The 13,917-nt window shown below is 51.9% G+C and overlaps 2 protein-coding genes and 3 non-coding genes across 6 annotated transcripts; 4 read left to right on the forward strand and 1 right to left on the reverse strand.

Annotated features, from left to right (window-relative positions):
• Positions 1–34: 34 nt before the first annotated feature.
• Positions 35–3,062, forward strand: ATP5PD (ATP synthase peripheral stalk subunit d). 2 transcript variants are annotated; one of them, XM_064151073.1, is made up of 6 exons: positions 35–142; positions 458–588; positions 1,409–1,505; positions 2,255–2,326; positions 2,664–2,726; positions 2,861–3,062. In XM_064151073.1, the coding sequence occupies exons 2-6, from the start codon at positions 467–469 to the stop codon at positions 2,990–2,992; spliced, it is 486 nt and encodes a 161-aa protein (XP_064007143.1). In that variant the 5' UTR covers positions 35–142; positions 458–466; the 3' UTR covers positions 2,993–3,062. The 2 variants fall into 2 exon arrangements, with proteins under 2 accessions (XP_064007143.1, XP_064007144.1); XM_064151074.1 differs by having other exon boundaries at positions 142–229.
• Positions 3,063–4,441: 1,379 nt separating this feature from the next.
• On the reverse strand, positions 4,442–8,690 carry LOC135179676 (5-hydroxytryptamine receptor 3A-like). The gene is made up of 9 exons (XM_064151738.1): positions 8,642–8,690; positions 8,286–8,446; positions 7,758–7,802; positions 7,558–7,667; positions 6,475–6,641; positions 5,529–5,689; positions 5,178–5,388; positions 4,837–4,956; positions 4,442–4,683 (listed from the first exon to the last, which is right to left on the reverse strand). The coding sequence occupies exons 1-9, from the start codon at positions 8,688–8,690 to the stop codon at positions 4,442–4,444; spliced, it is 1,266 nt and encodes a 421-aa protein (XP_064007808.1).
• A 1,265-nt stretch (positions 8,691–9,955) lies between these two features.
• TRNAR-UCG (transfer RNA arginine (anticodon UCG)) lies at positions 9,956–10,028 on the forward strand. The gene has a single exon. It is a non-coding gene; the product is annotated as a tRNA-Arg (tRNA).
• A 281-nt stretch (positions 10,029–10,309) lies between these two features.
• On the forward strand, positions 10,310–10,382 carry TRNAR-CCU (transfer RNA arginine (anticodon CCU)). Its single transcript has one exon. It is a non-coding gene; the product is annotated as a tRNA-Arg (tRNA).
• Positions 10,383–12,972: 2,590 nt separating this feature from the next.
• Positions 12,973–13,045, forward strand: TRNAR-UCG (transfer RNA arginine (anticodon UCG)). The gene has a single exon. It is a non-coding gene; the product is annotated as a tRNA-Arg (tRNA).
• The last annotated feature ends 872 nt before the right edge of the window (positions 13,046–13,917 follow it).

The raw sequence follows: 13,917 nt of genomic DNA on the forward strand, positions 1-13,917 counted from the left end.
GGCAGCCGCGGCAGTCACCGGAACGGGGAGAGCGACACATTCCGGTGGGGCCGCGCTCTGACTGGGCGGCGGCGGCGGCGGCGGCAGGGCTTCCGGCGGCACCAGCGCCTGCGCCCGGGAGCCGCGGTGGCGGTCAGTGAAGGTGAGAGCGGGGCTGGGTCGCGGCCGGGTCGGCAGGGGTTGGAGGGGAGTTCTGGCGTGAGAACCGGCCGGAGAACCGGAGAGTAAGGTCCGAGGTTGCTGGGGCTGTGGGAGGGAACAGGGCGGGGCGTAAAGCCGCGGCGGAGCTGAGCTGAGTTGGGCCGAGGAGCGGTGTCCCTGTGTCCGCCCCGGTGCCCGCTCCTCGGCGCCCGCTCCTCGGCGCCGGTGCTCCTGTGCCGGAGCCAGCTCCGCGGTTGCCGCGCCCTGCCCCCTGCCCCGGCAGCATGACCCACCTGGTGTCGTCTCCCGGGCGCAGGCCGAAAGCATGGCGAGCCGCAGAGCTGCTCTCAAGGCCATCGACTGGGCCGCCTTCGCCGAGAGGGTGCCCGCCAACCAGAGGGCCATGTTCAACGCCCTCAAGACCCGCAGCGACGCACTGTCGGCCCGGTGAGTCTGCCCCGCTCCTGCGTGTGGGGCGCCTCAATCCCTCGGCTGTGAACCTTCAGTCTGCCTGGCGCTGGGTTGAGCCAGCGTCGGTAAGGGATGTCGCAGAAGTGTCCTCCCAAGCATTAGAACAGATCACCTTCAGGACAGCTGGTGGCTTTTCTTGGCAAATCATCTTTACTTAATCCTCCCCAGAGCTCAGCTATAGCTGCAGTGCAAAAGCAGTTTGCCTTGGCACGCTCACGGCATTGTGCAAGCTTTCATAGAATCATAGAATCAACCAGGTTGGAAGAGACCTCCAAGATCATCCAGTCCAACCTAGCACCCAGCCCTAACCAATCAACTAGACCATGGCACCAAGTACCTTATCCAGTCTTTTCTTGAAGACCCCCAGGGACGGTGCCTCCACCACCTTTATTGCTCTGTTACATGCTGCACAGATTCAGGAGTCTTCTCCAGTCCTTCAGCACCTGCTGCTTCGTACAAATCTTGGTGACAGTTAAAAATCAGCTCTTGCAGATAATGCAGCAGCATGAACATTTCCCTGTTCTTTCTCACAGTGCTGCCCCCAGTGCTGCTGTTCAGAGGTGTTTGGAGTGGGGCAGAGCTGCAGACTGGATGCTTTGCATAGAAAATTCTGTTTCAAAGGCAGAGGGACTTGCAGAAAGGGTTCATTGTGGCTTGTTAATGGCAGACTTGAACACATTTAAACTAAACTTAGCAGGCACTGTTGACACTCTGGAAAATAGCTGTGATAGGGAGCAAGTGATAGCCCAGGGTTACATCTGGTGCTGGTTCTGACTGCTGTCCTTTACCTTTTCAGGTTGGCTGCCCTGCCAGAGAAACCTCCAGCCATTGACTGGGCTTACTACAAAGCCACTGTGGCTAAAGCTGGCATGGTGGATGAGTTTCAGAAGAAGGTCAGTCTCAGGAATATCTTTGGTGGTGAGAGGAATAGTCCAGAACTGGCAGAGGAGGGTGGCTGTGGTCCCGTCAGCTAAAGCTGATGAGCGTTGCTAACCTCGAGGAGGTCACTTTAGTGCCACCTTTCAGGAGGAAACTTGTGGTTCTTAGCAATGAGAAGCTGGTGAAAGAAAACTTGATAGTTATTGTGGCTGCAGGAGAGTGTTCAGGTAGTGCCTCTCCTGAAGCAAAAGGTCAGAGTGTTTCTCTGGCTCATGGACTGGAAGGTGTTGAGTGTGGCTCTGCACACAGTGAAGTGTGTAAGGCTCGTGGGTGCCTGCAGGGTTGATGAGCAGGAATAGAAAAAGACAGTGAATGCTCAAACATTTGGTGCTATGAAAATTGGTCTCCCAAGACAGGGAGGACCCACTGACCTCAGATGGATCTGGGAGCTTTGTCTTAGGGGAAGTGAATCTGTGATGCTCAGTCTTGGATATTAGACTTTCTTGCTTCCTTACAGTGCTGTGATGGATGTGTGGGGTATTATGTGTCCTGCTGGTGCAGTAGATTGCTATAAGCTCATGGGTGAGCAGTGAAGCTTGTGAAAGGCATAGCCAAGCTGTGCTGATCAGCTTTAGAAAGCTCATTAACTTAACATGGTTGTGAGCATGTCATAGGAAGAAAGGAGGGAATGCTGCCTGGGAAAATGACCTTGGTGTGGACAATTAATCAAACCTTATAACAAATGTTCTCTTTTGATTTGCAGTTCAGTGCACTGAAGGTTCCTGAGCCAGTGGATACACAAACTGCCAAAATTGATGCCCAAGAGCAAGAAGCTGTAAGTGTTTAGCTGTTCCTTAGTGAGGTGTTTCTGACTTCTGTGAGGATGGGCAGAGATGGAAGGGGAGGGGTGTTCTTTGTGTGCATCTGCACAGGCAGGGCAGCCTGAGTGAGAGCATGGCTCTGCTCTTTGAACACATCTCTGGCTTTGGCTAAGCAGGAAGATCTCTGAGCAGGGAAGAGTTTGGCGCTCTGGGATTTGATCAAGATCCAGTCCACTTACCTGCTGTAGTGATGATGAGTTTTATGCCAAGTTAAAGTGTGAGGTCAAGGGTTGACTCTAGGTCATTGTTTTGATCCAGACCAGATTCACCATTTCCTCTCTATTCCTGCAGGCTAAGAGCACTGCTGAGTATGTCCAGGCTTCCAAAGCTCGTATTGTCCAGTATGAGCAACAGGTAAGTCTGGACTTGGCTTGGTGAATGTTGTTTTTCATCCAGCCTGGCACACCTCTTGCTCTTGTATGTGTGTGCATTGCTCTTCGTTGCTGACAAGTGACTTGTGACACTTTTGTCTCCACTCCCACTTCAAGCTTCAGAAGCTCAAAAGTATGATTCCCTTCGATCAGATGACAGTGGAAGACTTGCATGAAGCCTTCCCTGAAACAAGACTGGACAAAGAGAAATATCCATACTGGCCCCACAAGCCAATTGCTGATCTGTAAACTCACCTGGAAGCAGGTTGTCTAATGGCTGTCAGACTCTGAGCTTCTAAATAAAGTGCTTTGCCTCTTGTCTGTGGCTTAGATCTTGGACACGAAGTTGGAAGGTTCTGAGACCTGTGGAGCAACACAGTAGCTCACAACCCAGCCCAGTTTTCCTGGGTTTTGTCTTCTCTGCCTGTGAGCTTGATTTTGTAGCAAGGACCAAGCTTCCCATCCAGTCCCAGTGGTTGGGCTGAGTCCTGTTGTGTCTTCTGCAGTGCAGACAAACCACCTGTACACCTCAGTAACCACATGGTGCAGGGAATGGGCTTCTGCCAGTGCAGCCAAAGAGTTGCTCAGGAGTTGAAGGTATAAAGCCATTTGAGGTGCTGCAACAGGAGGAGAATCTCTCTAGTTCTGCAGGCGGAGGTCTAGGGCTGTTTTCTAGATTGGATGTGATGCTTTAGGTGTAGCCAGTAGCAAAAGGAGTTGAAGGAGTGCAGATGTGTTGATACCTCTCAGAAGTTAATTTATTTTTCAAAGCATCCCAAGTATGACCCCTTTAATCTTGATGATCCTGTTACTCCCTGTTGTGGGTTTCTGAACCATAGAATTGTTTTCTTTGGAAGGGACTAAGATCAAGTCCAACCATTAATCCAGCGCTGCCAGGGCACCACCGAACCATGTCCCTCAGCGACACATTTCTGTGGCTTCTCAATCTCCCCAGGGGTGGGACTCCACTACTGTTGTGAGCAGCCTGTTCCAAGACTTGACAACCCTTCTGAGGAAGAAAGTGTTCCATGTGGCCAGCCTAAACCACCCCTGGTGCAACTTGAGGCTTCTTGTCCTATCACTTGTTACCTGGGAGAAGACACCAACCCTTACCTCACTCTACCCTCCTTTCAAGGAGTTGTAGACAGCAATGAGGTCCCTCCTCACCCTCATTTTTTTCCAGGATGTTCCCTGTGCTGCTCTCCACGAGACTTGTGTTCTAGACCTGTCACTGATTTCATTGCCCTTCTCAACCCACTCCAGCACTTCAGTGTCCTTCCTGTGGTGAGGGGAAATCTCATGGTAACTCACAGAAATGACACTACAAACACTTCAGACTTGCATTGTTTTATTTAATTATCTGAGATGAGTTTCTTGAAACATCTTTCCCCAAAATGGGAACATCTCCCTAACAGCAAAGGGGTATTGACTCTTTTTTTCTGTTGGTCCTGTTTGTGTTAAGAATTTCAGGCAGAATGAAGGGTGATCTCCCCAAATGTCACAATTCAGACTAGCCCAAATAATGTTTTCTGAACCAAAAAGCACCAAACATGCAGATCTCATACCCTGTGAGTTTGGGGGGAGGGGTTTGCTTTTATTTAGGTGACTGAAACAACTGCAACAGGAGAAAAGTTGCTGTGGGGTGGTTAGAAGCAATAGAGAGGAGAAGAGCTGGACCACACTGTGCAGAGCTGGTCTCTAGCTGCTCCATTTTATAGAAATAACAGTGAAGAACACCAGGGAGAGGAGCAAGTGGCTGTAGAGAAGCACCTTCTCCAGAACTGGGTAAAAAGGGTCCTGTTTCTGCAGCTGCCAGTGGGGCTGGGCTGGCTGCCCTTTTTCCTGGGCTGCCTTGGGGAGGTTCAGCAGGTGGGTACCTTCCTTGGCTGGGTGGGTCTTGGTCTGGTTGATGTCTTTCCTGCCCAGCTCAGCACGTCTGTCTGCAAAAAGTATGTGTTGGCAGAGGGAGGTTGGTGGGCAGCTACCATAACTGACCCTGCCTGGGGCACTGGGTGCCCTCAGGACACCCACCCTTGCTCAAGCCAACCTGCAGTAAATTGCATCAAACTATTGGACGTTATAGGTTGCTTTACCTTGCTGGAAGCTTCTAAGAACCTTGTCTAAGCGTAGGCATTTGTGTTGATGGTGCATCAGGAAGAAGGTGTCTAACACAGCCATGATCATGAGCAGGAAGGTGCCTAAGAAGAAGACCACTGCAAAACAACATGGAAAGTGAGAAAGCCCTTGATAATTGGCATTACTTCCTTGGATGTAATCCTGTCTGCATTCAGGTCCCTGTTCTGACCCCAGCAAGCTGACAAAGCTTTGCTCTTCATGATCTCATTGGTCTTGGACATGTCCAGAAGCACATCAAGAACTTCCTTAGGGTTGGTACCTGTGTAAAAATTGGGGTTTATGCAACAAAGATGGTTACCTATTACTGGTGGTTTGTTGGAGGAAGTTGGGAGGATGTCATTGAGAATCACAGCTAACATGGAACTGCCAAGGATGATGGCAATCTGGAAACTGATTTTCTCCTCAAGAGTGCTGGGTCCGAACAGCACAGCCATATCCAGCAGATACAGGGCACACGTTGGGAGGATCAGGTTCAAAACATACAGAGTGGGTCGTCTCTCCATGGAAATCTGTTGAAGAAGATGGGCAAAATGTAGGTGAGCAGGAGATGACTTACTGGGATGGGCAAATGCTTGAGCCCTAATGCAGAAAATGAGCTACTTTCATACGTCTTCTGGATGCAAATCAGGGCACAAAAGTACTGCCATACCACATAGGTGACCACACCAAAGCTTTCATCATTCATTTCTTCTAGGTATTCAACGATGCTGAGGTTGGTGAACTTCCATTCTCCATCAGTTAGGAGGAAACTCTTGCTGGTTTGCATCATCTCAGCTGATGTCAGTGTTGTCTTCATGACAAGGTCTGTTACTGCTTGGGCAGGAGGCAGAGGAGGAGAGAAGTTGCAGAATTTAGGTATTTAATATATTAGAGACCTGTGAGTCCTCCTCCCTTTCCCTCCCAACCTGGGGTGTGTGCAGAGAGAGGAGGGCAATGTTCCTTGCACTGATGGAGGTTTTCTTAGCCCATCAGGGTGAAATTAAAAAGGACTTTGGTGAAGATCTTTGACCAAATCTCTGGCAATGTAGATCTGAGGGGAAATTCTGGTGAGTTAAGGGAGTGGTCCCTTGCAGATAGGAGCTGGAGGATCCTGTGTCACCTCTGCTTATTTTTCAACCCTTCCTGTTGGGATGGCCCACAGATTGATAGAGTCATAGAAAAATTTGGGTTGGAAGAGACCTTAAAGATCATCTAGTTCCAATGCCCCGGCTGTTGGCAGGGATGCTCTGCACTAGAACAGATTTCTGACTACACTTTGGACCCCTGAAGCTGTCTTGTCTTCCTCTAGTTTCCAGGACTTCCAGGTGTACTTAAAGACATGCAGCCCTGCAAAACTGCTTGTGAGCCTTGTTGCAGGAAGACTCCTAAGACTCTTGGTTTGTCGGGAGAAGCCCCTGGGGATATTTGCCATGAAGCATTCAGATGCTTCTAGAGATGTTGCTGGGAAATGTGCCAAAAGAAAATGGCAGTGTTTTAGCTCATTTCCCCTGCTCCTTCGTGACCTCAGGGGTACCCAGGAGCTAGGCAGGGTCTATCTCATCTGTGCCTTCTACAAACTTAGTCCAGCTGTGGCAAAACTTGCCTTGCTGCTGTACCTGGGTACAGGAATGAAGCTATGCTCAAGTTGCATGTCTGGGTGTCAAAAGGAAACTTGAAGATCATCAAGCTGCAGGTTAAGGTGACCTGGAAGGCCTGGGTGTAGTTGAAGATGCCGTCATGCATGACATGCACATACTCCAAGTTTGAGCTTTGCCCGTTCACTCTGGAGGAAACACAAGTGGAGAGTGATGCTGCCGTGCTCCTCAGCCCCACAGACACCTGCACTTTCAGCATCCTTCTGGGGGAGCTCTGTCCTGTCACCCAGCCGCGGGATGCAGCAGTGAGGAGGGGAACCCTGCAGCTTGAAAGCCTAGTGAGTGCCTCTGCACTGAGATTTACTGTAGGAGCTCTGCACCTCTGAAGGGAACTCCTTCCTCTCCCCACTCTGCTTTTCACTCTCACTTGGGCAGAGGCTCCTTGCTGGCTCGGCTCTGCTGCAGAGCTGCCTCTCCCTTTTCCCCCCATCCATCACAAGAGCTACTGGTGGTGCTCAGCCCTGGGTCAGACCCCCAGTGCTTTGTCCTGTACCTTACAGCAAGTTGCAAAGGGATATTTCAGTCCATGACATCGTTAATCTCTGCTCCTCCCCCAACTTTAGCTACAGCCCAGATGGGGCTTTTTTTGGGGAGATGTTACAGTATCAAAGAGCCACAAAGTGCTTTATATAAACTGTGGTCAGCATTAATCTAAATTGTGAGGTTCTTGGTTCCAGAGAGCTCAAGGGAACAACTTTCAACCGTATCAAGTTAATTGCATTTCCTATAATAATATCACAGAATATTTTAGCCTGGAAGGTACCTTTAAAGTCAAGTGGGCAGAGACATCTGCAACTAGAGCAGGTTGCAACAACCTGACCTGCAATGGTTCCAGCCACGGGGCATCCCCCACCTCCCTGGGCAACCTGGGGCAGTGTCTCACCACCCTCAGGGGCAAATATTTCTTCTTTCTCTCTAGTCTGAATCTCCCTCTCTTACTTCCAAATCATCACCTCTTGTCCTGTCACAACAGGCTCAAAAGGGGTTTTCCCCCTCAATTCTTTTTCTCTTAAGCCAGTGGATAAGGAAGGAAGAGGAACCTACTTTTCTAATATGAAGACGGGAGGAGACCAGTATGCTTCTGTGGGCAGAACCACCTTGGTAATGTTGCAGAAATCCTTTGGGTCCCAGGTTGCAAAAGTGTTTTTCCACTCCTGGAGGAAGAATTTGCAGGAGAGAAATGAGTACTAGGCTCAGCCACCATGCTGGGCATCACAGGACCGAAGCACTCTCAAGGGACCTACCAGGCTCAACACAAAGTAAAAAGTGACTGTCTGGAGCTTCTCGACCTGCAGAAACAGAAGGGAAGGTGTTTATCTGATTTTCTTGGGTACATCCAATGCAGAGCCCAGTTCTCCCCCGTTGCTCAGGCAGTGGACAGCAGAGATTGCAGAACCTCAGCTCAGGAGGAAAGCTGCAGGATCTTGGTCCTACAGCTCAAGAGTGGGAGCATAGGGTTCAGAGGTTTGAAAAACAAGTAAATTATTGTTCACATTCACATGGCAGTGACCTGCAAATGTTTAGCTCAGTTCAGGTACTGCTCAGGGTTGGGTTTAGAGCCTGCTCTAAAGCAGATTGTTCATCTGAACCTGCCTCTGATCTTTTTTTCCTGGAAGTAGTTGGGAGAATCTTCCAAAAAGGCTTTCAATCAGCAGAAACATAAAGAAGTGGAAGGGGCTAATTCTTGTCCCCATTGCCTTTCTGGTTCCACCCTGTCTGTCAGAAAACTCAGACCCCAGTCTAGCAATTGCCTGGGAATTTTGGGTCCTTACCACAGAGAGAATAGCCACCAGGAAAAAATTCATCCTCACTTCCACAGGTTTCTTCAGGTCTGTCTTGGGCAGTATGTGTGAGTGCAGCTTGCTGTGCGAGGAGATGTTCAAGTATTCAATAACATCGTAGTAGGTGCAGACATGCCTTGGAGCAGCCTTTGCTGGACAAATGAAATAAAACTCCACTTGAATCAGGAAAGGATCTGGCAAGATCTCAGCCCATGAGAAAAAGAGATGAACCAAAAGAGAGAGACATGCAGCTGTGGGTATCAAAAAGGCCATTAACGCAGGTGAATCCCTTCTCATAGAGATGAAAGCAGAATTCCTCAAAGCATTTCTATCCCTCCAGGACTTACCTGTCCCAAGAGAAAAGGTGAGGATAGCTATAAAAGCTTGCAGCAGCATCTCCTGCTCCCAGGTAAGGAGGACGGTGGTAGTGTGTGTGTGCTATGAACGGCTCCAGGATGTGTTAGTTGTGATATGGAGCTTGGTTTGGTATTTATTAGTGAGGGATGGCTATGTTGTAAACAGAAGCTAGGCTTTTTATGCATTTATTGGCATTGGAAGGAAGAATTTGCTAATGGTTTGATGCACTCAGCTGGCTCCTGGGAGCAGCCTTTGGTTGTGGTGAAGGGAAAAAATAAGGTCATTAAAAGAAAAAAAAAAACCCCAACAAACAAAAGTCTGACAGTTTGAGGGAGAGAAGAAGAAAGAGTACAACTCTGCAGACAAAATGCAAGGAGACAGAGATACTCAGAAGCAAATCTTGTCTCATTTGCAGAGCTGAGATTCCGCTACAACCTCACTGAAATGGAAGAGGAATTAATGTCTGTGTGACATTAGAGGGGACAGAGAAGAGGCTGCTCTCTTTTGAGCTCTGGCTGCAGGACTGACACAGAACCGCAGAATGTTTTGGGTTGGAAGGGACCTTTGTCCAGGTCATCTAGTCCAACCTCCTGCAGTCAGCAGGGATATCTACAACTAGAGGAGGTTACTCAGAGTCCCTTCCAGCATGACCTGGAGCTGTCCCTTGTCCTGTCTTCTGCCTTTCTGGGCAACCTGGGCTAGGGTCTTACCACGCTCAGTGTGAAACATTTCTTCCGTGGATATAATCTGAATCTCCCTCTTTTGCTTTCAAACTATCATCTGTTGCCCTATCTCCATCTTTTTAACTGGCCCTTTAAGTATTGAAAGGCCACATTAGAGTCTCCCTGGAGCCTTCTCCAGGCTGAACAACTCCAAACTCTCTCATCCCTTTGGTCGTTTTGCTGTCAGTTCTCTGAACCCACTCCATCAGTCGCAGCTCCAGCGTAGCCAATCAGTCCCACGCTTGATTTACCGCTCCTGCCCCATGTCCCGGCTCCAGGGTACCGCAGCGCAGCCGCTGTCGGGGACTCTAATGAGACTTAGGGGCGGGTGCAGAGTGCTGGGAGCTGGGCGCTGCTAGGGGTGCCGGTGAGACCCGGGGCAGGTGAAATGATGTTGAGTGCTGGGCGCTGCCGGTGGCTCCGGCAGGCTCGGGGTGGGGAATGCTGGGGGTGCCGGTGGGAGCCGAGGCAGGTGAAGTGATGCTGGGGACTGGACGCTGCCGGAGACTCTGGTGGATCCGGGGGCAGGTGAGTGATGCTGCGGGCTCGGAGCAGCGCTAGGGGGCCTGCACCACCGCCAGTGACCGCGTGGCCTAATGGATAAGGCGTCTGACTTCGGATCAGAAGATTGAGGGTTCGAGTCCCTTCGTGGTCGGCCATTTTTCGCCCCACTTTTAAACCCGCTTCAGCTTTTCCCAGCTCTCGCTTCGCGCCTCTTCCCTTCTGAGGGTGGTGAGACAAACGACCCCAGGTTTACTGCCGTGTCCCTGCTCCTGCGGCTGCGGGTAGAGCGCAGCACCGCCCCCGGTTTCCCGAGGCCGTGTTTAACTCCTTACGTGGGTCGCCCCCGGGGACACGCTGCCCCCTCCCTTGCTCCGTGCTGCCGGGCGCCACGCTCGGGGCCGTTCCCGCGGGGTGGGGCGCGCGCTCTGCGCAGCCCCAGTGGCCTAATGGATAAGGCACTGGCCTCCTAAGCCAGGGATTGTGGGTTCGAGTCCCATCTGGGGTGAATGCCCTTGCGTTTTGCCGGTGGCAGCTCTGTTTCACTGCTCTTTCTTCCCATTTGGTGCCTCGGCCTCGCTCGGCATCTTTTTCTCCCTCGTCTTCCTCCTCCTGCTGCTTCTGCCCAGTGGGTGCTGGCCGTAGCTGCTCTCTGAGACGGTGTTCTGTAGAATCCTGGCATGATGGGGCTTGGGAGCGACCTCTGGAGCGAATCCAATCCAACCCCCTTGCTAAAGCAGGGTCACCAGCAGCAGCTTGCCTAGGCGGTTTTGGAACCTCTCCAGAGAAGGAGACTCCACCACCTCTCCAGGCTCAATAGCCCCAGGGGTCTCAGCCTTTCCTCCTCACAGAGATGCTCCAGGTCCTTCAGCAACTTCGTGGCCCTCTGCTGGACTCTCTCCAGTATCTGACTCCCAGCAGAAAGCCAGCTGATGCTGGGGGATAACTACCTTGCAGGTGTCATGCAAGGACAGACAAGAGGAGGAGAACAAGCTCTAATGGGAAGGAAGCTTTATTCCTCCCCCAGAAACCACATCTCCATGACGGGCAAGTGACTGGGGTCATGCAGTTTGGCTGTTGTGCCCTGGGGCCAGAGTTCTCCACGTAAGTGCCTCTGAGGTTTGTTGCATTAAATGCTGCTTGGAGGGTCTTTTCCTGTGCAGTTAATGGATTTTAAGAGGCAGCTGTGGTCAGGATGATGCCATACAAGTAAAACTTAAAGTGAAGGTTCTTACTAAGTAACATTTTGCTCTTAGGTGTGACAGGAAATGACTCTGCAAACCTGCTGAAGCCTTGGGCACTGGCCTGCTGGCAGGACCAGGCTGCTGAGCTGGAGGTCTCTGCAAACCCTGCCTGCTCCAGGCGCTGAGGAAAGGGGCTGAAGAGGGGTGTCCAGCCTGAGATTACCTGGAACCACTTCCACTTCTTTGAGCGACCAGCTTCAGAGCTGTGATTGAATGTGTGGCCAGAGAACTGTTTTGCATCCCCTTACAAGTTTGGATAGAATCAGGTGGCTCCTGGGGGTGTTTGTTCACTTGGCTTTGTCCAAGCAGCATTTTCTTTGTGTCTCCTGGAGATGGGAAGTCCTGGTGGCAGCATCTTGGGGCACTCAGGCTGTTTCACTGTGTGGTCTGAGGAACTTTGTCAGTAATGGCGTTGCTTAGGCTCCTCTCTGCAGCATTGAATCTCAGGCAGCAGAAGGCTGAACTTGCTGCTCCTCCTGAGCAGAAGTGTACTTCCAAAGGCTGCAGATTCCCTGGTGGTGGGCAAGAACAGCCAACGGCTGCCAACAACAAGGAGTTCCCTGCAGCCCTGCCTGCACCCTGAGGTGACACCCTGGGGCCATGTCCCACCTGGGAATGAGCTGCTTGGACTCTTGACCCCCACTGCACAGTCAGGCACCAGACCTGCCTGCTCATGCCATGCCATCCCCACCACACGTTTAGCTTGATGCTGCTCACCTGTTCCCCTGTTCACACCAGCCTCTCCCTATCTGACACCACCTGGGTTTGCACTCTACATCCCGTTGTGTCCTCTATTTCTTGGTGAGCTCTCTGGGGACCAGGATGGATGAAGCTGGGGCAGCTCCCCTAGATAATCTGCTGGTGGCTGCCACCCACTGTACTGGGAAGTTTTGCACACCCACAGCCCACAAGTTCTCTTCTTGCACAGCCCTTTCTCTCCAGCACGTCTCTGCTCAGCTCTTGCTTGATGGACACATCAGGAAAGGAAGGTTAGTTGAAGCTGTACTCCAGGAGTCAGTATGTCCTTAAGAGCTTCCATGGCTGTGGAAGAGCTTAAAATACCTTCCTGCCTTGCACCAAGATTCAATGAACACTTTTTTTTAGGATTAAATGAGACCTGTGAGTTTGGGGGAGCAGCCAAACTCACTGGGAGGAGAGCACTGGAAGTGTTCTTCGCAATGAACAGGAGTTTAGTGAAGCTCATGCTACCTCTCTTGTGTCATGCTGTTAAGCTAACACACTGACACCATGACCATCATACTGAATGCTGTCATGGGAAAGAATGAGTTGTCTCCAGGGGTCCTAGATAGCCCCATCCTTCTTCCTTCCCTGAGATTCAAAAGCTCCTTTCCTGCTGCTCCTTCCTCTGCAGCCTTGGCTGGGCATGATGGTCTTGGTTTTGCTTTCTGTGGTGATGTGGCAGGGAAGGCCTGCACTTGCATGAGCCTGAAGCACCCCAGCTGCTCTGTGTCAGGTGTGTCTCCTGGGTGCTGTCAGCTCTGCATTTTGGTAACCCATTTGTGTTCCTAATTGCTGGTGTCACTGCTTAAGGAGTGGGCAGTGAGGCTGATGGCAGGAGGGGAGTTTTACTGCTCAGTCCTGCATGGCACTATCTCCATCAGCACATATGGGGTAAGATGAGGCTGGGAGGGGTCTACAATGACCTTCTGGCATTGAGGGTCCCATGGTGGGAAGGATCCCTGCCTGCTCACTGCCGTTGCTAGTGCTGGGCCTGGTGGAGGAGCTCCAATCTCAGATGAGTGGGAGTATGAGTAGTATGCAGGGAGTGTCAAGGATGCCCCCCTGGATTCCCACCCCAGTGTGTGTTACTGGCCCCAAAGCCCCACTGTGGGGGACCACGTGGCCTAATGGATAAGGCGTCTGACTTCGGATCAGAAGATTGAGGGTTCGAGTCCCTTCGTGGTTGTTTTAAAGCCACGGGAGATAGCTGAGTTTGATTTCCCTGCGGGGTAGCTGTTGTGGTGAGAACCATTCCGTGGCGAAGCTGTGTTGGGCCACAGCCCAAGGCATCGTGCCCATACTGGGGGTATTTTTGAGGTGGGATCTGCCCTGCGACTCTCCAAGATTCTCTTGCCTGGGGAGGGGTTTGGGTATTCATGCCCCGGGTCTGTGTTCTGTAGCAGCTCCCAGAGGCTTGTCCCGGGCGTGAAGGTGAACGGGAGCCCGTCCCTTGCGCACGGGGGCTCAGCCCCAGGTGAAGCTGGTCTGTGTGTTGGGATCCCCTTTCCTGCTGCTGCTGCTAGGAGCTGGGGTATGAAAAAGGCGCCTGCCACCGCAGGTGGGACTCAGACCTAATGTGCGTGGATTAGGATGCCAGCACCTCCATCCATTAGACTACTAGGGCCACGAAAAAATCTCCCCCCTCCCCTGCCCGCAGCCCCCCCGCGCTTTTTCCGCGGGGTCTGGCGCGGACGGCCCCGTTGCTGGGGAGCAGGGTAAGGCGTATGTGCTTGTGTGCCTTATTGCATTGAAACCGAGCCGTGGCCAGCGGCAGCTCCCGCGGCAGCAAGGGGTGAGGCCTCGCGGGCAGAACAGGGCCCTGCACGGGGGTCCCCAGTCTGGTCCCACCCGTGTCTCCCACTCCTCACACCCCACTGCATTTTTGGGCTCTCACAGCGCTGGGACTGCTCCGGGCGTTTTTACTGGGTGATGGTGGGAGAAGGGAGAGCTGCGTGGTTTGGTGAGGACGGGGCTGTGTTGCTCCAGGGGATGCTTAGTCCCGGGAAGCCTGCCCCGAGCCGTGTAGGAGACCCTGCTCGTGTACTCAGCAACCACGCT

This window comes from Pogoniulus pusillus, chromosome 11 (assembly GCF_015220805.1).
Source record: "Pogoniulus pusillus isolate bPogPus1 chromosome 11, bPogPus1.pri, whole genome shotgun sequence".
NCBI classification, from domain to species: domain Eukaryota; kingdom Metazoa; phylum Chordata; class Aves; order Piciformes; family Lybiidae; genus Pogoniulus; species Pogoniulus pusillus.